Genomic DNA, 26,685 nt, shown 5'->3' with positions numbered 1-26,685 from the left:
GGTCCTCTCTCTACCTCCCCTGTCCACGTGCTACAGGACAGGGGTGCCACATGGACCTATAGCATGGTGGCAACACATTTTGTTCAGTGCCAGAAGACTTGGATTGAGTCCTTCTTCCCTTAGTTATTAGCTCTATAACTTTGAACCTCACACAATCTCAGATCCATGCACTCTCAGCTCTGTGAGTTGGGAATAATTTTACTTCACGGGATTGGTGTAAATGAGGCTTCTGAAAGAAGAGTATGACAACATACATATCCTGAAAATATGAGATAGTGTTTTATAGTGATTACTATCCTGGATTGTGTTTATAAGAGTTCCAGCTCTGTAGTCAGAGACCTGAGTTCAAATCCCCACTCACAGTATTTATTGTCTGTGCAGTTGGTTTGGCAACCCATCATTTGCTGGATTTTTATGTGCACATACAACTGCATTCATACTTAATTTATTATGTATTTATACTTGTGTCCTCTCCCAGGTTAGGGTAGATTCTATGCTTTTTATTTTTGTTCAGCATCACTCTTATCAGATCCCTTTGCACATAGCAATGCAATAAATACTAACATGAGCCACATTTATTTGGTGAACATCCCATAACTTCTGTACAGTAGGAGACAAAGGCAAGTAAGAATGAAAAGTAGTACACATAACAATTACCTTCATCATTCATGTGCATGTTCAGAATTGCTATTTTTCAAATCTCTTTAAACCCAGATGATTTGCAGAGATACAAGCCCAAGGGGAACAATTAAACAATATTGGGAATAAAGTCGTTTGGCCTAATCTTCATAACCACGGATTTCAAAGAGTACCACCAGCCGTGCCAGGTGTGCCAGACCACCCCATTGTCAGTTTGAGCACCGTAGGAGCCCTGGTAGTACAGGCCGTTCAGGTTTGCAGAGTGACACCTAGTGGGAGAAAAAAGAAACGCAGACCAATCAGACCAGAAGATTCTGACAGCCTTGTATTTTGCTAGTGAATGATCAAAAACATCTTAACTATGAATTCGGCCACTTTCAATACGAGGAAATATTTATCAGTTCTCTGAAGCCATGATATTCCCACAGCAGATGTTTTGTTTTGTTTTGTTTTAACTGGTGGGTTTTAGTGCTATAATAAGCCTGAGGATACAATTCTGGCTACTTGTGGTGAGTGTATTGATAAACATTTTTGTTATTAACAGCCTTTAAACTGACAAAGGGAAACAAGCAAACGGTAGCATAGCCTTGTAATCCCCTGCCTTAGCAAGAACAGAGTGGTTTAACACCTCGAGGTGTGGCCTCGTGCCCTACTGCCTGTTCTCCCAGCAATAATTTGCACTTACATGTTCACCCATCTGCTGCCAAGACCTAGCATTCACAAGTCAAACTTTCTCCCCACCCCTTATTAAATTGCTAGCATAACAATTATTTTAACCTTGAGGATAAGAAAACAAAAAGCCTAAACCCACCAGTTAAAGTTTTCCAACCATCAACCAGTAGTCATTTGTCCAAATTGCTGTGTTCACTTTTTACTCTAACATGCTACCCCACTCTAGATAAGTTGGTTAGGTTGTCATCAATTTAAAAAAGTCCCCCTCCCTTCTTTTGTATTGGTAAATTTTGTCCCTGAAATGGATTAACTAAGAATATGTGATAATGTTCTGTGTCCTGTTATGAAATAAATTGCTACATACTTTTTTACTGATATGAACAATAAAAAGATGTCAGGCATTAGGATATCAGGAGGACATTCAAAAAGGAGAGTTCTGAAAATCTATGAAAAGCACCTATATTATTGAACCAAACAACTTTACAATTTACCCATAAATGTCAAGTGGTTGGCTTGAATCATTTACCCCACTTAGTGATTCACTCTTGCTGACCACACTGATAGCCCCCTGATCTAAACAGACGTACCTAATCGAAAACACGTCTACTAAATCTGAAGTGGCAAGAGCATACCGTGTTTTGAAAGTAATGTCAAATAGGAAATGCTCTAAATTGAACCTCCGTAATATACATTTTGGTACAGCTTTGTCTTCCTACAGGCATCTACTACATACCCTTTTTAAATCTGGTCTGGTTTGAATCCTGTTAGGAATGGACTGTATGGCCACCACAGGAAATCTTAGCTATTCTGAAACCAAATTTCCAGCATCTTTCCGTTTCTAGAATACCCTGGACTTGAAACAAGAGTGGGAGATGGCCGGGCCTCCCTAAGTAAAGATATTAACACTCAGCAATTGACTTGCTATGTGGAGCAAGAATGCCTTGCAGGTGGGTATTTATAAAGTGTCAACATTTCAGGCAAATTGGAAAAACTATAATAAGACCTGGCTGGTGTGGCTTAGTGGATTGGGTGCTAAGGTCACAGGTTCGATTCCCGGTCAGGGCACATGCCTGGGTTGCAGGCCAAGGTCCCCAGTTGGGGGCATGTGAGAGGCAGCAGATCAATGCACCTCTTGCACGTCGATGTTTCTCTCCCTCTCTCCCTTCCTCCCCCTCTTTCTACAAATAAATAAATAAATAAATAAAATAACATGATTGGTACTTAAAAAAAAGAAAAACTATAATGAGGAGGACAATGATAATAAAGTTAAAGCGCGGTACTAGCAAGCCTGGTAGAAGGAACACCAAGCCTCTGAAACTACTGGCTTTTTCTCCAGCTTTTCTGATTTTCCACCTGCACAGTCTCATCATCTCCTCTCACTCCAAGGTCAATGTGTGCTCCTTGGATGATTTGAGCCACTGAACTGCCTTCGTCCTCCCTGAACCCCTACCTTTAAAGTCAAGTAAATCATTTATTCTCCCAGGATCACATGTGGGCCAGGAGCGTTCAGGCACAATACAAGCTGAACAACCGGGCAGTGGGTACATGGTTTGGGTCCTGTGTTAGCATTAACCGATGTGATTGTCATCCCTGCACATGGAATGCTGTCCAAAGTCAGACATGAAGGGATGCGTGCCACTCTGTGAATGGTAAGTTTCCATAGTGCTCATAATTTTTACATAATGCTAACTCAGAAGGGCAGGGGAAGAAGAAAGAGGAGAAAGGGAAGTTGGCCAAAGATGGTTGCTAAGAGAACAAGAAAACCACTAGGGAAAATATCGTCATTCCCTCTGATTTGCTAAGTAGGAAAGATAACTTTGTCTCTCAGGCCCTCTGGCTGGTGTTGTGCTTCGGTTCCCTAACAAATGACCAAAAATTCAATGTACTCACACTGTTAGAAAAGCAACATCCAGAGAAAATTCTGTTCTTACCACGGCATGGAGATACTTAGACTAGCTGTATCTCCATAGAATCTACAGTTCGAAAATCAGCATGTCGCCGTAACCGATGTTCTGAATGAGGACTCATAACTTTCCGGGAAATCAGTGTACGTCTGGCACACCTCCACTTTGTCATATAGAGGATTCTTACACACGTTAAAAGTGCGTATGTAACAAAAACATTCAGATGTGGAATTCAGTTATGGAACTTCAATGGATAGTCCTCAATTACTTGGAAGATTGGACATTTCAGAAATCATTACTAAGAGTTCTGTAACGGCAAGTTTAAATGTCCAGATCGTTCGAGATGGCTTGTGCCTTCTAAAGGGGAAAGAAGATGCTCGAAGGTCAGGCACTGCCTTGCAGGCTGAGCATATCTGCTTTGCACATCAGGCCCGTCAGGTTACTTTAAAAGAAGATTGTGTGAAGTTTCCATGCCTGCCTTAAATCTGTGATCACAACCAAGGAGGCTGTGTGCAACCCACTTCGGGTGGAGAAGACTTAAAGGAATCGCGGGTCTCTGGCCTCAGGAAGAGAAAATATTGAGGAATACAGTCAATACCGTCTTGGCCAGTACCTGAAGATTCTGTTGGAAAGGAATTACAATTACTCTGTAGCTACCGAGGAAAAAACTGGTGAAGTATAAGAAGGCAGAGGTCAGCTTAATAAAAGGAGAAACTTAATGCCATCAACAATGGGATGAGCTTGCTGATTAAGTAACATTAAAAGTATTCAATCAGAGGGGTGGAATTAGGTTTTGAGAATATTGTAGAGAAAATTTCTGCACTGGAAGGAGCTTGCGTCCAGTGATTTCATGCAAATCACAGTAATTGAAAAGCAGTATATATTACACAGAAAAATTTATAACAACAACTTGACCATTTCATATGATGGGAGAAGGTGAAGAGCTACTTGGTTACCGGAAGGCCGAAAATACTTTTCCCTGTATGTAAATGCTCACTATTTCCTCGTGCCGATCCGTGGCCTGCTGTTTATGATAACAATCTCATCATTCAGTTTGCAAAACTGAATTTGGTTTATTTCTAAGATGTATCTTTCAAGTTTTACTCATGTACACAATGAACAAATCCTCAAAACGACTTCGTCACTGAAGAATCCTACTAAGGAGGATTAGTTACGAACACCAGTACGGAGACCAGCACGACCTCAGACAGGTATTGACCTTAACCCCCACCAGTGAGATCCCATCAATGTCATTAGGGTTCTGTTCATAAAACGTCAAACCTGTTAAACCACCAGCCAGAGCGTTCTTCTTGGGCGCAGTTCCCTTCATAGTTGTCATTGTCTCTGTCCCACGTGCTGAATTTCATTCTTTGATGACTCCCCCACCACTGCACCTCAGGATCAAACTTCACTGTGAGCGCGTCCCCAGCTGTTCCAGAATATTCTCCAATATTCAACTCATAGGAATCCTGGAGGAACAGAGCCAACGTCCACCGTCAGTCGTCACTTTAAAAAGTAGGTTTATTTAATAAATTAAAGGAGTCTGTATTTTTATTTCCCCTGACTTCAGGGTTTAGCTTGTATGTTTTACACATTATTTTGTGGCTTTACTTATTTGAAATTTTTAGTACCTTTTGGTCTCCAACTTTGAAAATTTTGTACTGGGCATAACGGCTATTTTTTTCGAAGTCTGCAAGGTCGATTTTTAAAGTATAGTCTCCTAGAAAAACAGCAACAACAAGAAATTGTAGGGTTTTTTAAAGCATGTGAGATAACATTGACTTACTGAGCCTTAAAAACAACAATGGCTTTGTTTTACTTAGACCAACTCCTGAGTCAGTTTTTCAAAGAATGTACAGTGGCTCCATTGTATTTACATGGAGATTTTATTGTGCCTTTTACTTGAAAAAACGTAGGGACACAATATTAAAGATAAAACACTGCTACTGTATTAGAGGTAAAAGCTAGTGCAATTTACTTTGCAAAGAACAACAGAAAAACCTGTTTAGTTAATAGATTAAGAAATCTAACAATGAAAGAAAAGACCCTTCAAAAAGTTTAAACGTTTTTCCTCTTTCTCTTAATTCTGGTGAGAATGTTTTGACCTTAAATATAACTAATGACTGAATCCTTAGTATCATCAAGTAATCATCTTTTCCTCATTGTCCCATCATTTGCAAATAACAAGGACTATTAACTTTTTCAGAAACACAGCTACTGTCGGGAATATAGAAAGGTATAAATCAGACCAACTGTTAAACAGTTTGTGCTCTAGCCTCCTCCTTTAATAAACAAAACGTCACAATGACCTGTAAGACCAGGTTTGAATTTGGACTATCGGACGTCTCCGGGTTCCCAGGTAGAGCGTGGAGGCCCCGCAGAGAGTCCCCACGGCCCCTGCTCACCGGCCTGGTCTATGGTCTGCCACCCCTCTCATCCCATCACTGTCTCCATCGCACAGAGCAAGGGCTTGTCCACACTTGTGGGCTTTCCAGACTGCACATCCGAGCTCTGTTTACACCCACAACAAAAGCTATTTCTTCACAGTCCCTCAGGCGCAGGGGTACATTCACCAAGAACACGACCTTCCCACAGGGGGATGGGCGCAGAGGCATGAACAGGTCCTGGAGACAAGCAAGGCTGTGTGAAATGCTGGATTCCCCACCACAGGAGCAAGTCCTGTTGGCCTTGGCCCTCTGGTCCCACAGATTCCTTCTCCCATGGATTTCTCTACAGTGAGTCCCAAGGACAAGCCCCTCCAACCTGAACAAAAGGCCGTGAAGGGTACGTGCGCCCGAGACTGTGCAGTGGGCAGTAGGGCAGGCTGTTAACTCCCCCACAAAAACACGTTGTATTATAAGAGAGATACAAAGTTGGTCTCAATGTTTTAGGTAGCCAGCTAAATATATCTCTTTGGTTATGAAGTAAATCACAATGCAATTACAGACCATTTCTAAAGTCCCTTTATTGCAAATACTTCCCGATGAAACTTGTGTAATGGGGCTAAAGCTATTTTTAGAGGCAACTGCTTAGCCTTAAGTGTGCTTGTAGATAACAAATGCAGGGATGAGGGCATTTCCCCACCTTGGATGATGCGATGTGTGGTGGTGAGGCCTAAAACCGATAAATACACTCTTGCTGCCATGAGAAGTAGCTACACTGAGCACTAAGCAAAAGAGATGAAAGGGAAGCTGATGTGTTGGCAAAGTGCATCTGGGCAACTAAGCACTCAGTAATCATTCAAGAAATTGCCCTGGCTGGTGTGGCTCAGTGGATTGAGTGCGGGCTGGGAACCAAGGGGTCACCAGTTTGGTTTCTGGTCAGGGGACGTGCCTGCGTTGAGGCCACATCCCCAGTGGGCGGTACACAAGGGGCAACCACACATTGATGTTTCTCTCCCTCTCTCCTTCTCTTCCCTTCTCTCTAAAAAATAAATAAATAAAATCTTTTAAAAATAATAAGCATAAGTTCTGTGCATTTATGAGGCACCAAGAGTTACTTTTGGGGGTTTTCACAGTTCCAATAAGAAACCAGCTACATATTAATGTGTGAAAGAAACAGAAATTTGTATGATAAATGTTATGTACCTACTCAAAAAAACACTTAAAAGTGGGATAATAAGTATGTTAAAATTTAGAGAGCATTAGACACAAGAAAGGACAAACAAAAAAGTGTTAGTTTCTAGGACTATCCATCCTCTCTAAGCTATTCTTCCAGTGTCTCAAAAAACCCTATGATTACCTTCCTACTGACTATTATGACCGTAAGAGCACCAGTTGCTTTCCTTAACTTGGATGGAACCAAGCAAGGCCCTTGCGCTTACAGCGAATGCATTGCTCGTGTGGTTCAGCACCACTTTCTTCAGCAACACAATGGCCTTTCCTGAAACATTTAGAATCAACCTGAGTGAGGCTGCCTACAACCTCACACTGCAAATGAGGTGAGCAAGACGATGGACTGCAGTAAAGGGCATGGAAAGAGAAACATGGAAAATCTGTTATCAAAATAATGGTGTTTTAGACAGATATTAAACTCCAGTTAAAGATAACCATGCAAAAGAATGTAGGGGAAAACTTACAGTTGCCCGCAATTTACCTTGAACGGTGTCAAAAATAAAAGGAATTTGTGGGCAGGTAGATGGATAGATATGGGAGAAACAAGTAGAGTAAAATTTTAATGGAGAGTACAGGTAGGAGGTTAAAACTTCATTCAGTTTTGCTGTATCTTTGAGATTTTCAAAATCCAATTTGGGTGAGAGATGAAAACAAGGACATTAATGTGGTATTTGATGGCGAAAACAGCCCTCCTTCCCCCATTTCTTCGCCTTCCCCTTGGCCGTGGGACTTGGTAAGCCCACACAGGAAGTCCCTTTCCTTTCCCCTTACTTCTGATCTGGTTCTGTGACTAGCTTTCACCAGTAAAGGGTCGTGAAAACGACTACGTGCCAGTTCTGAGTCAAGAAACTTAGGTAATTTTGCCCCCTTCCCTGGAACTTGCTCAAGCCCTTGAGCTGGAGGAGGAGCGACCTGGAGGAGGAGCGACCACGTGGGGCGGAGCTGAGTTGCTCGCTCCACCCGAAGGCGTAGTAAGAGGAGGCTTCTCGCCGCCTGGAAACCTGATCACAGACCCAGGAGCGACCCAGCCAAGAGCTGTGGAGCACAGCCCAGATCGGCAAAACCAGCCAGACAACTTGTAAAACTGCGAGGAAAAACAAATGGCTGTGATTTTAAGCCAGTAAATTTTGAAGCGAGTTGATACCCAGGACTATGGTGGCAATGGGTAACTGTACCTCAGGCATATTTTGAGGCACTTAAGACATTTAAGAAAGAATGGTCACGACATTATATTTCTTGCCCAGAAATAGAGAACATGAGAGACCCCCCCCCAGCCCCAATCCAGGTCTAGTTTTCTTTTTCTCTATTCTCAGTTTTAAGCAGCCACATTTCACAAAGGGAATTACTGCCCCAAGGAGACCATTGCCATCTGCAAATGATACCAGTTACTGAATTAGTTCTGTTGCCTGTAATTTAGTGAAACACATTTTAGTGTGTTTTTTTTATTGCATTTCCCATGAATTGGATACTAGGCAAATCTTACCTTGTGTGGTTAATAAGTGAAGATTTTTATTACCCAGCCAATATTCACCATCCTTTTGGACAAAATTTCCAAAGCCGTTTTCGTAGTCATCCCAGCCTCTAAAAAATTCAATGTGAAAGCTGACTTTGGCACAGCCCCACTAGACCTCGCAGTACCCGAGGTGCCCACGCCGCCTCTGTGCTGTGCCCGCACCCAGTTTTTCTGGATTTGTTAATGCTCTTTCAGTCATTCTGATTTAGAGACAGGGAGAGTCTGTCTAATTAGCAGAATTTAAGACAGGACGTAAGGGTTTACATTTTCTACTCCAAAGGCATCCGTACGTTATTATACGCGTACCTGTTAAAGGTCTCACTGCCGTCAGACCGCCTCTGAATCACAGTCCACCCCCCTCCGTCGGACATGTCACAATACACAGGGGACTCTGCCGGGCTCCGGACAGGCTTGACTTTGTAAAATCCGCTGCTCGTGTAGCCGTCATTGAAAATCTCTGAGCAATCTGTTTGTAAAACAAGGGAATGTAACGTGGGGCGTGTCTTTTTTTTTTTTTTTAATGAAGAGAGCCTCTGAATGAGATTACTCGATACTAGTGCAGACAGATAAACTCGTGAGGGACCTAATTGCTGTTTACAATTGCATCTGGAACGTCTTCCCGTGGGTGTCGGCAAAGGCATTTCCCATCTAACTCAGGGGTATGATCATGGGGGTGGGTAACGGGACTGAAATAGGGATCTGGTTTCTCATCTTTAACTTTGGTAGAAAACAATTTTTAAGAATTAGATGTGTTCAGTTCATTACAGTGTATGTAAGTGGGACTTACAGATTTATCAGATTTATCAGACAGAGCAGTGGAACTTTCCTCTCCTATGAAGCTACAATGACAGTAGAACTACAACACCAAACAAATACTAAGGGTTATCTTGACTCGGAGCACTACAAGTCATTCAGAACATCTGGAAATGCACTCAACACAGTAATCTTCTTGTTAGATTCTCGCAGTCTCCCAGTCTCACCAGATTTTTTTTTTTTTTAACCAAACCACTGAAATTTCTAATAGCCCACGTATTGTTAGACGCTTTTGCTAAAAACTGAAGGTTTCTGCCATCCTTCTTCTCCCAGCATTCCTCTTTGACATGGCATTTCTTTGGAAGCAAACGCAGCTCCCGGTTTGTCATCAAAGAGTAGTATCTGCTTCTCAAACCACTAGGGCGAGATAAGTTAACCGTCGGGTCTCGCACGGGCAGACCTGTGCAGACACAAGAATATGGCAGGGTATGGGCTGTGCAGTGTTTAGGTGCCCATGGCTGTTCTTTAAGGTGGCTGAAATGTCCGCCGTTACACAGATAGTTTCAAGGATACTCATTCACAGGCTGTTCAGGAAAAATACTCTCAGTGCTATAATATGACATCATGAACTTTCATATTTTACCCTTGGTGTTTTGTTGATTTCCTATCTTTAAAATTTTTTTTCTCTTCCTGTTTGGATAGTTTCACTCTTTTAGCATATTTTAAGGTATTTCTTCATTTTCACTGTTTTGATGCCAAATCGTCTACAACTATGTTTTGTTACTAAGGAAATACACTCCACTTTAAGCAGATTGAATAGGCAATAAGAATCAGAAGGAAAAAAAACAAAGAAAGTTAGTCACTCTCCAAAGCTCTCCCCAAGTGGAGAACGATAACATACTACTGCTTTGGTAAGATAATGAGAGCTTTGTAATGATTGAAGCTTTATCATACACTTATTTTTGAGATTTAGAAGCTCAAGTGGTCTCTATACTGCTGAATTGTTTTTTTTCAATTAAACAAAAATAAAGCAATAGAAAAATGATTACCTAAAATTAGTTCAATTAGTTCAAAAGCTTACATCTTGTGGTCAAATATATTGCAGGCTACTTTTCATTGAAGTAGGCAGATTATAATTTTCCTTGCTAAGAAAAGGAGCTTTTTGCTTACTCTTATCCTTTTACTAAGATGCTGAGCAGTGAAGGCTCTTAAGGTTCAGACTATTTTCTAGACAAATATGGAAATAATTAGCTATAACGTTTGCTTCTGGAAGGAAAACTTTGTGAATATGGAGTTTTCAGCCAACATTTCCTATTTGTTTTTATTTTATGCCAAATATGAGTTTGTGTTTTTTTAAATTTTTTTCTTCTTCTCAGTGGAAAATATCAAACACAACTTAACATCTAGAGGACAGCTTTCAAGAGGGAAAAATAAAACAAAACAAAGCAGAAAACTCACCCAACTTGTAACTCAAATAAATACTTCGCAAAGAAGTTAAGGAGCCTGCCTTGGGGACATGGGACTTCTAGTGCCATTGCAGGAAGTTGTAACAATGTAGGGTTTTTAATATTAGCTAGATATTTAAAGCTATAATTTTCAAAATGTTTTGACCCACTCAACTCCCTGGAAAATAGTCAGGAGAAGGGCAGGGGTAAAGAGCTCCATGTTCATGAGAGTTTTTAGAAAAAGGATTTTTGGATCCCTACATAATACTAGAGTGAGGCCAAGCCTCCCTGCCCCATTGACAAACACGGCATTAAACTGGGTGAGGCGAATACTTTCTTTGATCGTGCAGGAAACAAACTATGTTTGGAGTCTGAATGTTTAAGCTTTTCATAAAGTGACGTGACAACCTGCCAAGTGGGCTTTTTCCTCTTGTCCCAGAATGGAGGCTGAGCTCAACGCTGAGAACCAAAGGCAGTTGAGCACTCAGCATTCTAAACTCAAAGAAAGGCTGGCAAGAGGTCAGTCGCCCCCTCCACTCTCCATGGGGCATGTTGGGAACACCAGACCTGGCCCTCCCACGGTCTCTCTCAACCCCCACCCCCCAGGGTGACGTAAGAAGGAAACGTAAGAGAAGAACCTCTTAGGGTTCCCCGGAGAGTGAGTATTCTTATAGGGTGGGGTGAGTGGGCTCTCACTTCTGAAAACTGGGGGCACAGGAAATACGGTAGTCTCTCCTAATCCCAGGTTTTGATTTACATTATTTTGTAATAGTTACCTGTGGTTCAGTGTGGTCTGAAAATATTAAATGGAAAATTCAACAAATAAGCAACTCCTGAGTTTTAAATTGTGTGCCGTTCTCAGCGATGTGGTGGAATCTCGTGAGTCCCTCTCCGCCCAGCCTGGGGTGGTAACTCATCCCTTTGACCAGGTCCCCACACTGCACACGCTCCCCACCAGTTAGACACACCGACTGTCTCGGCATCAGTGTTGCAGTGCTCCTGTTCATCCTTATCTTAGTGATAATGACTCCAGAGCCTAAATGGTGGTGTTGGTCATCTGCGTATGCCAAAGAGGAGCCATAAACTACTTCCTGAAGTGAAGAGGTAAGCACGCATAGGGGAAAACATAGTATACCTAGGGACTGGCACCATCGGTTGATTCAGGCATCCCCTGGGTGTCTCAAACATATTTCCTGAGGATGAGGGGGTGCGGGGGGAACTACTCTAACAGCATAGCTGACATCCAGAGAGCTAAAGGCTAACTGCTTTTGTAATCATGTACATGTGTACCTTACCTCATTTAGTCTTTACAGCAGAGAAACAGGAGTTCACATCATTCCCATTATGCAGATGGGGAATACGAGGCGCACAGAGGAAAGGGAACTTTCCAAAGGCCACAGCTGGCAAGATGGGCAGCGGGACTTCGGAACCAGGCCTCAGAGTCTGGGCCTAAACCACTACCCTGAGGGTGAGGGGCCGTCTCATAGGGACTGGGGCTCCCATACTAAGGGACATGGTGAAGCCAGGGGTCCTGTTAGCTGAACAGATGTGATGCCACAGGCTGTGGTGAATGTCACCAGTTAATGTGAATTTGGTACTATAATCTTTTAATTTAGGCACATGATTTAATAGCACCCAAAAGCTTTAAAAGGATGCATTTAGTCACACGTTATATAAAAATCATGTAGTTTGTGCATTGTCTGCATAAATTGCTAGGTTATATGTAATTGGTTTCTAACATGAGATGAATTAGAATTCAGAAAATAATCAATTTAATAACAATATAGTACCTTGTTAATAAGAAAAAATTTGTTTCTATAGATCATATACATGAATATTTTTTAAATTCAAGGACACCAAAGCATAAATTTTGGTGTGAGAAAGTTCTTATATATTTTATATAATATTATATATAACTATATATGTATTATAATACATTATATATTTTATTAGAATTTTTGTTATTATGTATTTTATTTATGAAGTCTTTGCCTTTGGCACGCTCTCTAGTGCTATCCCTATGTGCTGAAAAATAGAGTATAATTGAACTGTATTTATATTTTATAACTTATTTCTTCTTCTCCTTCATTCTTGCACCATATATTTAAAAAATTAAACATGGATCCACTGAATTCAGAATGTTTTAGCTGTTGTATCTAGGAATACTCATCTGGAATGTCTGTTTGCTATTGTTCTACCCATTATAATGTTATAAGAAATGTATACAACATAAGGGTTTGTCTGGATTCCACCCATGTCACTCTTCTACACAATTCCTATTAATGCAGCCAGTCCTGCTCGGACCTTGGCATTTTAATTTCTTAGTAACTGATTTCTTGCCATACTCCTTGGTGACCTCTTGTTCCCTAAAGTCCACTTCCAACACTCAAAACACAGGGACTGGCTTTTTAGCTCTTAAACATGATTGATAGCATCGTCCCAGTAACAAACATCCAATTGCCTGCCTCCTGCCTTATCTGACACTTGAATCTCGAACTTTGTTTGGAACTAGGAATAATGTCTTCCACATCCATCAATTCCTTGCCCTTGGGGTCAGTGTTGAACCTAGCTCTGGATTCACACATCTGCATGCTCGTCCCTAGAATAACCAACCGGTTGCCTTTCTCTCAAGTTGTCATCCAAATAACTAACTTGTTATGCTCTGGGAATCTATTTGAAGTGTTTGTACTCTCTTTCACCTGAACTGTTCCACCAATTAAACTTTAAAAATTGAGCATTTCCTATATGCCAGTCACAATGTTAGGTGCTGAAAATATAAGCAACTGCATAGTTTAGCAGGGGGGATCATCTTGTTACTCCTATCTCAATGTGCAACCTCGCTTTCATGGACAAATATGAGGATCTACTGTGTTCCGGGTTCTCTGATGGGCAGTAAGGAGGAAAGAATGCATTAAACGTCATCCCAGACCTTACGATGTACCCAGATACTTGGCCAAGTTCAACTCACAAACAGAGAATGCTGTAACTCACCATGGCAGAAGTTGGACAGGACATAGGAACAAAGCATTTTGATGGCATAATTATTATTTCTGACAACTGTTGGTCTACTTTAAAAGATGGAGGAAACCGGTGGCTGGTGTTCTGTAGGTAATAATATGTTCAGTGCTATGTACATGTGTGACAGTTGAAGATTATTTAGTTTCTCAGGGGAAATAGTGGCCTCATCAAAAAGTGGCCCCAATAGTGGCCCCAATAGTGGCCCCACCAAGCCATGAAATATACACATAAAGTAACTTTTTTATTTTCCTAAATAATTCTCATTGTTTCTCCTTCTCTAGCCTTTCATTCTATGACCTTATTTATCACCCTGAGGCAGATCAGAGTTGCAGAAGGAAAAACTGTGTAAATGGGACAAGGAACAATATGCAAATAAAAACAAAGCTCAATTGTAAAATTTCACAACTATCATCTGCCATTTGCACACTGATGTTCAAACAATCTATTGTAATGATCTCTTATCAAACTAATAGGGATTCTCAGTACTGAGCATTGATATTAAATGTCCCCTGCAGAGATAGCAAAGGGAAAAGCGTAAAATACATTTGAAGATAGTTGAGTTGGGTATAACGCTTCATGCCGCTTGTTACTGGAATAGAAAAGGGTCTTTAGCAAAAGCCGAAGTAATCAAATGGTTAACACCATCATTGCATATGGGTGTATAATATTAGTTACTGAAACACTAAAGAAAAATAGATTCTGACCTGCATATTGTCTCTTGCCTCCAAGGTCAATGACGCTGTTGTCCTCTCCTTTATCCAACAACTGGATTTCCTTCTCATGCAAAAGCTGTGCGATCTTGACCTGTTGCTGCTTGACGCGGGTCTCAAGCAGGTGCACCTGGGCTCTGAGACGCACCTGCTCCTGGAGACAGTTCTCGAGAGCCTGCAAAGCAATGCACACCTTGTTCTCATGGAAAATAAGGGATCCTAGTGAGGTGGATAAATTAGCGATTCAATCTTCCTCCCAACTCCCATTTCAGAATATCATTCCAACCAGGAAGTAGTTTGAAAGTTCTAATGCCATTTGTTATTTGGAGGATAAGAAAGCATGGCTGATGCTAATGTGCTTGAACTGCAAAATGTTATAATACAACGTGATTGAAGTGATTACGCTAAGATTTCAGAGTGCTGTCTCATTTGACCCACATAACAATTTCATAAGGTAGGATTGGGCTCAGTCCTGATGAGACGGCTTGCTCAGAAGTTCCCAGTGGGTAAGAGAAGTCAGTGTTTATATTCAGCTCAGGGTGCCTGTTCTCAGTCTCCATATGACACTAAGTGCTTCCTCACCAGTAAGACAAACGAGGCTTTTGAATGAGCTTTCAGTATTCATATGTTTTAAAACTATAATTGAATGCTTATAATCTTAGACATCGGGTCACCTTTATAAAGAAGGCTTGGTTTGGACTCTCACAGTCTTTAATATCGCACCCATTTACCTGTGGCTGAAAATTTTACTGGATTCACTCTAACTTTTTGCTTATTTATTGTTTTGTCCTCAATGAGCTTAAGAAGGGAGGGGAGGAGACTGAGTCTTAAAGTTAACTCATTTACCTTCTCTAAAAAGGCAAATAACCCAAGCATATTGCACATAAGGGAGTTGATCAGCTTTTTTCTAAAGTTGCACCTGACTGAGCAAACCCTCCAAAGGTAAAGTGAATGCAGTGGGTGAATTGGGAAGGAGGATCACAGAGCCAGGTCTTCCGGGGAGAGGCACAGAGGCCTGGAAGCTGCAGTAAATGTCCTGAGTATTCAGTGCTGGGAGAGCTCCTAGGGGAGCTGGAAAAAAGGACGAAAGAGGAACCTTTGCCATTTTACCTTTACATCTCTATTTGCAGCGACCTTGCGTGGTACACGTAAATGTTCACTTCCGAGAAATTACCAGTGTTCTTGTGTAAGTGCTTCACACTGCTTTTATGTACACGTTTCCTAAACTAGGCCCTTGGTGATAATCAGAAGTATTTCCCAATTTATAGTTGTTTAACTTCCTGTCCCTGCCTTTATGTACTACCCCTGTGTTTATTATTCCATAAACACGAGGACCTACTGTGTCCTGTGCCCTCTGCTAGACAGTCGGAATAGCACAATCACATATCCTATTTGGGACAAAAGAAGGAGGCACACTGCTTTACCGTGAAGGATTATAACATCAACACAGAAATTTGGCCTCCCCGCGGAAAGTCACGCAACAAGAGAGTGGAGCCGCCGGGGCCGAAGCCGCCTCCCATCTCCTTCCTGGTCCAAGTCACTGACTCTCTCTCAGCTGTTTCTCTAGGACTCTCTCTTATTTGCTCTGGGTTCATCCCCTGAGTCATACCTGTCTAAAAAATGAACAGCAAAGACATTTTACAGTGTTTGGAATCTTGTATTGCTTCCTAATAGTGGGAAATTGATATTGTTAAATACAGTGGGCTATACAAGTTAAAAATAGCTGAAGGAATTACAGGGCAGGTACGTTCAATCTGTATTGAATGTACATGGACGTACTGTATTCAGACGGGACATGCAGTGTTCATAAGCTTATTTAAAAGTCAGCAGTTCTCTTTCTCTCAGAACTTTGAGTAAATGAGCATTTTTACCTTTTCACACATGAATTCATTGTAATTGCCTTCAAATAATCTGTTTAATTTTATGCTAATAGTGTTCAATTAACGGAAAGCTCAAGGTCCATTTTAACGAACGGTTTTTAAGTTCTACTGTTATGTAACTACCCAAATAGCCCCAGTAAATTTTAAAAAGATTTTACTTATTTGTTGTGAACCCTGACTTTTACTTTAAAAAATTTTAAAGCCCTTGGTAAGTGCCTACTATGTGACAGGTAGTGCCACAAACCGGCATTCTGTGTGCTTCCCCCACACCGCATCTTAGATAAGTTCTTTCAGTGTGACAAGTTACTATAGATTTTCAGCAGAATATGAGAAAATTCAGGTCAAAGCAGGCATTACAAATGCAACAAAAGCTTTTGCAATGAACTTACCCAGCTTTCCCTGCCCATCACCAGAGTAATGGTCACAAGGATGAAACCGAACATCTTCGCCATTTTCCCCATGGAAAAACTGCAGGAACAAAAAGAATTTCATGAACTCATTGCCTGTGAAGTTTTTTACGATGCTAGAGTTAGGGTCAGGCTCAAGGGCATCCAGGAGGTGGGACAAAGTTCTAGGAGGTGGAATGAAGTTCCAGGCCACCTGAGAGTCGCCACGGAAATTCTCCCGGACTTTCCCTGGCCTCCCTACAGTGAGCCACCGATGTCCTCACTGTTACCTTCAATGGAATGGAACCTGTTCAATGGCAAAAGTAAAGGAGGGACTTGGATCTTCGGCTGTTCTGAATTGCTGCGTGTCCGATGGCGCTGAAAAGACACAGGCTCTACAAACACCCACGGTCCAGATTTGGGCTGAGCCGCCTCCTAGTTGTGTGGCCTCAGGCAATTCACAGAAAGGCTCCCTCTCTCTCTAAAATAGAAATCCTAATTCCTACCTTGTAGCAACGGGGCAGTTTGGATGCAATGCTTTTAGATTCCACGGCATAGGATACGTGCTAAGTGAATTGTAACTCACTTTGTATATGGAAAACAGCTTTTACTTTTAAAAAAGTCACAACAAGTAATAAGGTGACATACATTGTTTTTCTTAATGCTTTAATGTTTAGGCAAACTACCAAGATAATACAAAAATTTTAACTCCTATTTGAAGTTGTGGAGGAAAACTCACTTTACCACTTCTAAAGATCTTTTAAAATCAATCTTAAAGTCATTACTCTTGATGAAAAAATTGGTTCACCCTCAAAATAACTTCTGTGTGGTGCCGGTAGAGAGTTTTCGTAAATCTTAGAAGCTAAGGAGCCTAGAAGGATGGAAACATCTGCATAATGTTCCAAAAAAATTTAAACCTACGATTTCAGCTAAAAAAAGAAACCGAATCACCTGAATTGTTTGTCAGCCTATTTTTATTCTTACAGAAACTATGACAACTTGGTCATTCTAATGTGTCTCTTTTTCAATTTTTGTGTAATTAGAGAAATGGTTCCTACACCATTTCTCCGTGTTTCTTCAGGAGCTTTTAAAAATTTTCCAAGCCCAGGGATTGAATCAAGAATCCAACGGTGGCGATCAGGCCTTGGGGTTTTTCAGACTCCTCTCTGATTGCTGTGTTCTGCGCAGATTGGGAAGCAATCACTTAAGGTCTTAATAGACAATTGTTTTAAATCTACGTTCATAAAGAAGGTAGTTCTTAGTGATCCTGGGGCCAACAAAACACTATGGAATGGGAGAGGCATTACTCACATTCAGTCACATATAGCGTGCCTGGCCATTTTTTGAGAAGTATTGTAAAATATAATGTGAATTTTTAGAATATGTGAAATTTTGGGCCCTGAATCAAGGCCAGCAGTTTGCTGAAGCTGCTGGTTTCAAGCAGGAGCCTGAAGCAATGTCTTTCTATGGTCTGTTGGCCATTTCAGAGCTTAGGAAATGTAATGGTCAATTCATTAGAAAGAAACGTCTGGAAGAAGAAAAAAAGAATATGTGGAATTTGTGCATTGCAGAGAGTAAAGAAGAGTCTGCTAGGTATAACTGCATAATTTTACTTCACATATTATTATGTCTGGCTGACATTTTTATACCTACTTACCCAGAACTGTGCTATGCATTTATGAACATCTTATTTAGTCCTCAAATAACTGTACAAGGCAAGTACTATTATCCTTATCATACAAATGAATTATAGATCAGAGAGGTTAAGTTACTTCTGTGAGGTCACACAGCTGGTGTATGGAAGATAAAGCAATTGAGCTTTCCACCTTGAGGACTAATGCCCACAACTTGTGGTCCACTTGGCCTACCTCTCTCTCTCTCTCTCTCTCTCTATATATATATATATGTATACACATATATACATATACATATATATACACACATACATATATACAGGATGGGGCAAAAGTAGATTTAGATTTGTGAGTATTCAAAACACAGTTTATTCGTGTATTGTTTTTTATTAGTTGTTGTCTCATTTTCCGTGCAAACAACTGCAAACCTACCTTTGCCCCGCCCTGCATTCCCAGCCCTCTGTGGGGAAACAGGCTACAGAGAGGCATAGAGACCCTCCTAGGTGGCCTTGCCCACTGAACACCCCTCTCACTCCTGAACATGGCTGTGACACATTTGCTCTTGGGTCACAAGTGTCTCCAGAGGAACCTTAGGTTTCCTTGGCGGGCGAGGAGGCGGCTGCCCTGAAGCCAAAGCTTTCCTGGGGAAGGGCAGCATCGGCAAGCGTGCACTGAGCATCTGCTCAGCACTTTGCTAGGTGCTGCGAGAGAAAGACACAGAGCTCCCTCTCTCAGCAAGGCGGTGTTTTGAGAAGTAAGTAGAAATAAATATTAAAACGGAAATTAAAGAGAATGCAGATGACGTCTACATGACAACATGTGCAATTAAATATAAAAACTAAACACTCCCAGACCACCCCTCAAGACAAAATTAATGACTTCCTGCACTGTGATCACGCACCATCTTTTCCAGCCAGCATAGCATTTACTCACTCAGTAAACAGTGTGTACATGCCTGCTGTGTCCCCAGCGCAGGGCCAGGCGATGGGATTCTCATTCAGTCAGTTTTTCACATGTCCTCTCCACCTGCTCCCCTTATCCATGCTGTTTTGCTTAGAGTAAGATTTTTTAAATTTATATTTTATTTATTGTTTTGAGAGAGAGAGAGAAATATTGATTTGTTGTTCTACTTATGTATGCATTCATTGGTTCCTTCTTGCATGTGCCCTGACCAGAGATCGAACCCACAGCCTCAGAGGGTGCGGGTGATGCTCCAACCAACTGAGTTACCCAGCCAGGCCAAGGGTAAGATTGTTGAAGGCAAGGACCACACCTTGCTAATTGTTGTGGCTGACTCAGACAGAAGTTCAGTTGTTGCCTCTACAGAAAATATTCCCCAGGAGGGAGAATCTTTCTCGGAGGCAAAAATGTGATTTCCTTGCCGTAAGAGTGCAGTCTGTTCACAGTGATGTACTTCTCTGTGCTTATTTTGGTCAAAGGAGAAACAATGGGCTAAGTGTGTTTTGGAAAGTAAGTGTTCATCCAACTTTTAGTTGGATGGAACACATGAATATATTTTTCCTTTCTCACAAAACCCTACTCCATGGGCCCTTTAAGATTCCTGAGCCTCTTTCCTTAGTGCCTCGTTGTTCCTTTCTTCATACATTAGGTTGAACTGTAAGAAGGGGCATATGTTTGGCCCTTGGTCTGAGCACTGGCCTGCCAACCGAAGGGTCCCCGGTTCATTTCCCAGCCAGGGAATGGGTTGCAGGCCACATCCCCAGTTGAAAGCGTGTGAGAGACAACTACGCATTGATGTCTCTTTCCCTCTTTCTCCCTCCCTTTCCCTCTCTCTAAAAAAGAAATAAATAAAATCCTTAAAAAAAAGCTATTTTTAAAAAAGAAATGGCATATGTTTGAACATTTTAACTTACAAAGTTAATAAAAATTTCGTACGATTCAAATTAATACCTATTGGTTAGATGGAAAGAAAACACTTGAAATCATTGTAGCCTTTTTGCCCAAAGACACAGGCTAAAAATAAAACATTCTCATTACTTAATGAGAGAAAACAATTTGGTAACAGCCTGTTTTTACATGAATGCTGCTTCCGTGTTAATACATTCATGAACATCAGTTAAAACATCTTTAAAAATTGCTCACACGTAGTCAACATGCTAAATTTCATAGTTTCTCCATAAGCTAGTCCTCCGGATGTCTATTGAAAAATTGCAGCCTTTAGAAGAATTATGTTCTTGTATCTATGTCTGAGCCAGGCTTATGCACAAGTGACAGAGTGTGTTGATGGCACTCTGGGAAGTGCTGGGAAAGCATACAACACATGTACCTATTGCTCCACCTTAGATTTGGTGTGAAATAAAGTGCCAAAGAAACGCTTTGGTAGGTCTCTGTATCTTGGTGTCCTCAAGTTCCCATCTCATTGCCATTAAAATAATCAAATCTGATCTTTCCCAGAGAAAGGAGGCGGCCTCTAGTCTTCAGATCCTTAAACAACGAGGCATATCAAAATGTCATATGTATTTTAATAGTCATTCTGTTAATTCAGACATCATGAGAACAATTCCTGAGGATATCTTAAATCCTCTAAAAATCCACAGTGCCCTCATTTCTAATTCTAGATATTTCCTACAATATCGAAGAAATGTTTAGGTATTAAGAAACTTGCTTAGGAAATCTGGTTTTCATCATTCGTCAGAGTAAACCGTTATTATTCTGCAAATCTGGCTTGTGGCAACGTTATATCAGATTATTTAGTTCTTCACTATGCAACTAGTTGTATTTCCTTTATGAGGTTTTTGCTTTGGGCTGTTTCAAAACCTTTAATTACTGTAAAATAGTTTTCAATTGGCTATCCTTTGATGTACTGTATTATTTGATATAAATTACTCTAAGTCTATAAAGTCTAATTTCTTTCCCACCCCCAATTTTTTTAGGTTAGTTGATTATAGTGGATCAAATTTAAAAGCAAAGATATTAAGTTTGGAACTTAAAAGTTTTATAGTTGATATGCAACTTTTACAAACACAATTATAAAAGGACATCAGTAGCATGTAAAATTTTAAAAATGGTATATATTTAAGTGAGCTATTATGAAAGAATACAAGATAAAAGAAAGAAAAAAGAAAGAAGAAGTTATTGAAGGAAGCATGTATAATAAGTCAGCGTTCACAAATGGACTGCAACTGTAAAGCAAGACACTTAGTTAAAAATTTACCTATGAATGCCGTCTTAGAGATTTTTATATACTATTTTCTTCCAACTGTTTTCTTTGTTCAAAAATGGGAAAAATAATAGTATCTTTGTTTTTTATCTTAAGAATGCACACTCAGTGAACACCTTAAAAAGCTAAATGAGTTTGATCCCCTAAAATGGAAATAAAAATACTTCTGAAGTTTTTATATCTGAAGTGGAAATTATAATATGGTCCATTATTTTCCACGTTGTATAAATGAAACTTCAGACCTAATTATTTACATCAAATTCCCAGCCAATTNACCTATGAATGCAGTCTTAGAGATTTTTATATACTGTTTTCTTCCAACTGTTTTCTTTGTTCAAAAATGGGAAAAATAACAGTATCTTTGTTTTTTATCTTAAGAATGCACACTCAGTGAACACCTTAAAAAGCTAAATGAGTTTGATCCCCTAAAATGGAAATAAAAATACTTCTGAAGTTTTTATATCTGAAGTGGAAATTATAATATGGTCCATTATTTTCCACGTTGTATAAATGAAACTTCAGACCTAATTATTTACATCAAATTCCCAGACAATTCATTCAGAATGTATTGGGAAGGAGAAGGAGACAGTATTCAAAACCTCCTTTCCAAGCTGCAGAAGCAGACGTTTCTCACATCATCCTGACCTCTCTCAACAGCTGACAGCTGCTTATTGAGCCGCTGAATATCATCCCTATGAAATAGATGAACATTATTACAATATGTCAAGAGGGAAGAGATGTTAAATACCTTGCCTAAAGTCAGAAACACGGCTCAGGCTGGGTCCAGACACTCGGCCCTCCGGGATCCTTTGACTGTGCTCCAAATTTATCCTTGTTTCCCTATCATTTGATTTGAAATAGGGGCAATATTGATTCTGGCATTAGTCCAGAAACAAATAAGTGAAGAAATCAGTTTAACGGGAAGGGAAACTAAAAGAGGAGAGTCAAGGACAAACCCAATACTCTGATATTTATTTTCTCCTATTTGCATAAATTTTAAAGAAAGGTCCATAAACATATCTTTCCAAAAATACATCTCTGATGTTTAACCTCTTATTATTGTGCTCATTCAGAGAATTTTTGTACTTGGATTAACTTCAGTAGTTTACATAAAACCAAAGTTCAGCTGAAGCTTTGCTTCAAAGTACTACTGATAATAAAATTTGACCTATAAAGAATTAAAATACAATACAACTACAATATACAGAGAGGCTAAATTTTTCTTAGTTATTACAATGGGACAAGTTAATAATTGCCCAGATGAAATAAATTGTCAGTTTATTTGATCCTTAAGAAAATCGAAGGGGTTCCCCGAGGTGCAAAACTGTGAAATTTCTCTGTAAGCATCAATTACCCTCTGAAAGAGGTGTTCCTTTTTAAAAAACATTTTACGGGATTTTCCAGTGTGTAAGAGGCGACTTGTTAGCTCCAGTAATCATGTTGCACCATAGTTCGAACTGCAAACCCAGGTTAAACATTTCTTTTCTCATTCCGATGTTACTCAAGCTGCTGTTTGCTGCTTGTTCAGTGATCCCTGTTTCTCAACTCAGATTCTGGTGACACAGTGAACTTGTGTTTTCCTTCTGCTCTTTGTTGTTTTCTGGACTCAAGTACTGCGGGTGTTTGGCCTTCCCATTAAACACTTCCCTGTCATTCACCCAGAAAACCCCCAGTTTATTAAGAAAAGGTAATCCTGATGGTTTACTGGAAAGAACAACTTAGGTTGAAGTGATTCACACACACACAGGAGAAGTGGGTATTGTATATCCATAATTGCAGTGAATTCAAGAGGCTGACATTAAATTTCAAAAGCACAGGTTTGGCCGATTCGATAATTACCTCTGTGACACAATGAAATATTTTGAAATACAAGCTATATTGATACCTCCTTGTGTCCCTTTTGTCTTCTCCCCAGTAAAGTGTTTTATGGGCGCTGAGCTCACTTCCACAGAAGGAGGACGACAATCACAATGACAGTGATGAGCCCTTGGGGCGCACTTCTGACACGCCAGGCGCCCTACATGCACTAAAACAATTCAGCCACAACAGCTCTATATGCATGTATTACTGATACCTCCGTTTCACAGATGGGGACACTGAGGCACAGGCAGGTGTTTGAGGAAACTGCCCAAGATCACACAGCTGGCAAGAGGTGGCCAGGATCCAAAGGCAGTTTGCTCAGAATCTGTGCTCCTCACCATTAAAAAGAGACTGTTCTGTCTATCAAGGACTTGGCCAGGAGCGTTGGCTTTGGAGAAACCTGGAGAAAACTAACTGAAGGGCAGAGGAGAGGCCAGTGTTCTGCAGAGGCATGCCAGAAGCTGTACTTACTGGAAAGAATTTTCTTCTTTTAGTCCGTGGCTGCTCTGTCAAAACACAGTGGAAGACCGCCAGCAAGAAAGGTCAAATCTGTGACCTCGTGTGACTGTAGCAAAGCCGTGAAATAAGAGTGAGACCTGCTATCACTGGCTGAATGAAGTGTGAGAAAAGAATGATACAAGAGGAGTAGGTCGGACTCAGGGTTTGAGGAGACGGACCAGAAACCTAAGGGTTGGGATCCGTACTTTACACTAAAGTTTCCTAAAGGGCCTGAACTGAACCGAACAGGGAGCTCAGGAGGGCTTACATCCTACCTTAGCTTGTCTAGAAATTACATTTTATGGACTTCACCTAAGAGTGCTTGGTTTCTGGAGAAGCAACTTACAGTTAATAGTTTCTCAGGGGATTATAAAACAGAAGATTTAGAAAAAGAATTGCTTGGTAAGGTAAGCCATTTCGTCACTGGCCAGAAGACTTCCTCGTGGTGGGCAAAACCGTCCTGAAGGTAAAATTGTGTGAAAGGAGTGTTGGTGAACAAAGAACATGAATAAAGGACATTGGATAGTCTCGGGGGCCTTTGTTCTTCAAAGTAAAGTCATTAAATACACTTTTCTCTGGCCCCCAAATAATTCTGTTGGACAACACGTTCAGTTGCACCAAGCTCAGGTCACTCGGGCTCCCACACGGGGTTAGATGAGCACAGATGAGTTCTCCTCTTCTTCGGTGGGAAGACCTTATCCACAGGACCCTCTCGATTGACACATGAGTTAAGCACAATGGTCTGTGAACGCAGAGGGTGTCTCTGGACTCTGTATTGTGTCTCCTAGACTGAACACCTGCTCGCTACCTGATGTCTCTCTCGGCCAGTCCTGGTGGGAAGATTCATTTCTAGTCTCTCCATCCCCAGCCCACTCAAGCCCACCACGGCAAGCACGTCTGTTCTCAACGCCCTCAGGAACTAGACTCTGAGGACTGGCCTCGCACCCCATAGAGCGTTCTGCCAGCACACATTTCTGATGGCTGTGTTTTCTGACAGCGACTGGTGGTTATGAGACTTCCAAAATCCTGTGCTCTGAATACAAGGATGACACTTTAAACTTAAAATGTAGTATGCCTTTTATTAAAATTTTTAGAATGAAGCACAGGGTGGGGCAATGGTTGGTTTACAGTTGTTCGTATGGAAAAATAATACAATAATTAATAATGGTACAAAAACAAACTCTGTTTCAGGTTCTCACAACTGTAAACTTATTTTTGCCCTGCCCTGCATTGTATCAAGGAAAGAGATCATTAAGAATAATCTTTCTTCCAGGCAAGTAACAGAGTCTCTCAGGTGGGGTAATAAAGTTTTTCCTAAAGTGCTGATCTGGATCTCAACTCAGGCAAAGTCCTGAGAGCAAGTGTCCTTGCTCTTGTCCTACCCCTAACTCCTCTCTTGCTTCATAATAAGGACATTTCTCTCTCTCTAGTCAGTAAAGCAATAGGCTAGGCTAGTGATACAGCTCCACCCACTATATGCAGAACCATTTATGGGATTATATAGATACATTTTGCTTTTTATTGCAAAATTTTATCAGCTTCCATTTCAGATTATAATCTGGGCTTTACTCTTGCATCAGAAAAGCTCATTAAAGTGTCACCCACTGAGATAAAGAAAAGTTTTCTCTCAAAAACAAATAGGGTTCTGCCCCTAGAGAAACAGAAAATTGTTAGCAAAATCTTTTTGTTCAATGTGGGGGGTTGGCCACACACTTTATCTGTTCTTTCCCCAGATCCCTTTAAAATGACAGAGACCCCAAAATGTACGGCTTCTGGTCCCACAAAACCCTGCATACTCCCTTGTATATTAGTTAAGATAAAATAAAATGCTTATTTTAGGCTCTTCTTTTTGAGGTTTCTTACCTGAGAAACGAGTGAGGAAGACAAGACGAAGTCAGTGTAGCTAAGATGACTTAAAATGAAGTCTGTCTAGTCAAGCCAACAAAACTGGTTCAGAGCAAATGGGCTGACACAGCACAAATAGATTTTATTGTACTTGAACCTGAGAACTTAAATGTCTGAACTTTTCAGCTGTGCATCAGTGCCAGGAGATACAGAGAAAACATACAGATGACCCTCTGAAGAACTTAGGAAAGACACTTCATGCATCCAGACCACTGGACATCTGGATGGTGACCCTCTCAGACCAATCCAGAGGCTACGAATGCAGGACCGATTCTTCTCCAGAAGGTACTTTTTACTGTAAGAACTCTCAACTTTCCCTTCTCTTCAGAACAACCTGACTATTGCCTGATAGTAGTTATGATTTACAAATCCTGAACCCCATGAAGAAACCTTTGTCATTTGTTTCTAGACAACACCTTCTGACTTTTTGTGCTTAGTTAGCACGCCTACCTGAATTTGTTTCTCCTGGAATTTAACTAAGTCTAAATTGGTTTCTTATCAGAGCAAAGTGCAAAAGACGTTTTCTTATTCAATTATTTCCCCTACAAAGAATAAAAAGAGATCTGGCCAAGAATTGTTCATTTTTCTTTCTGTGCCTATGCAAGGACTTCAGAATTGTGTATGGTTTATGCTTCCAAATAATATTTTTTATTAAAAAAGAATCTCCCCATAAGATCCCATCATTAAAAACAAAACAGCTGAGACCAAGTAAACGTTTCTTTCTAATAGAAAACAGATTCCTACACTTAACACATGAAGAAGAAATTGGGCTACATTGTGTAAAAATATGTGGAGGAAAAGGCAGATGAGCACATACTAAGTAAAACCACATTTTAAAACACGCCTTTAGACATAAGGAAGATGGGCGGTAACACAGATGACTGCTTTCACTGTAGTCCTTGGTATGACTTCTCTGCTCTCTTTAACAAGTTTGTTATAAATCGTCCTTCTTCGGAAAGCTAAATCCAATCTCTGTGTGTAATTTCTCTCCAGTTTTTAGACCATAAAAATGTATTAAAGCATCTTAAAACATCTTAAAGCATTATCCAACTAATTGGAAAACACATGATGAT

The 26,685-nt window shown here is 40.6% G+C and overlaps 1 protein-coding gene and 1 non-coding gene across 3 annotated transcripts; one reads left to right on the top strand and one right to left on the bottom strand.

Moving 5' to 3' along the window:
- Positions 1–557: 557 nt before the first annotated feature.
- On the bottom strand, positions 558–22,184 carry FGL1 (fibrinogen like 1). Of its 2 annotated transcripts, XM_037055249.1 has the most exons (9): positions 22,098–22,180; positions 20,456–20,613; positions 16,538–16,616; positions 14,263–14,443; positions 8,649–8,808; positions 8,313–8,410; positions 4,847–4,935; positions 4,497–4,684; positions 558–908 (listed from the first exon to the last, which is right to left on the bottom strand). In XM_037055249.1, the coding sequence occupies exons 3-9, from the start codon at positions 16,607–16,609 to the stop codon at positions 749–751; spliced, it is 948 nt and encodes a 315-aa protein (XP_036911144.1). In that variant the 5' UTR covers positions 16,610–16,616; positions 20,456–20,613; positions 22,098–22,180; the 3' UTR covers positions 558–748. The 2 variants fall into 2 exon arrangements, with proteins under 2 accessions (XP_036911144.1, XP_036911143.1); XM_037055248.1 differs by lacking the exon at positions 20,456–20,613 and having other exon boundaries at positions 22,098–22,184.
- Positions 17,928–18,064, top strand: LOC118993269 (small nucleolar RNA SNORA2/SNORA34 family). Its single transcript, XR_005067822.1, has one exon. It is a non-coding gene; the product is annotated as a small nucleolar RNA SNORA2/SNORA34 family (small nucleolar RNA).
- Positions 22,185–26,685: the final 4,501 nt, after the last annotated feature.

This window comes from Sturnira hondurensis, unplaced genomic scaffold (assembly GCF_014824575.4).
Source record: "Sturnira hondurensis isolate 20B ecotype Veracruz unplaced genomic scaffold, ASM1482457v3 Scaffold0008640, whole genome shotgun sequence".
Classification (NCBI taxonomy): Eukaryota; Metazoa; Chordata; class Mammalia; order Chiroptera; family Phyllostomidae; genus Sturnira; species Sturnira hondurensis.
This window is presented reverse-complemented; position numbering and strand designations above follow the sequence as displayed.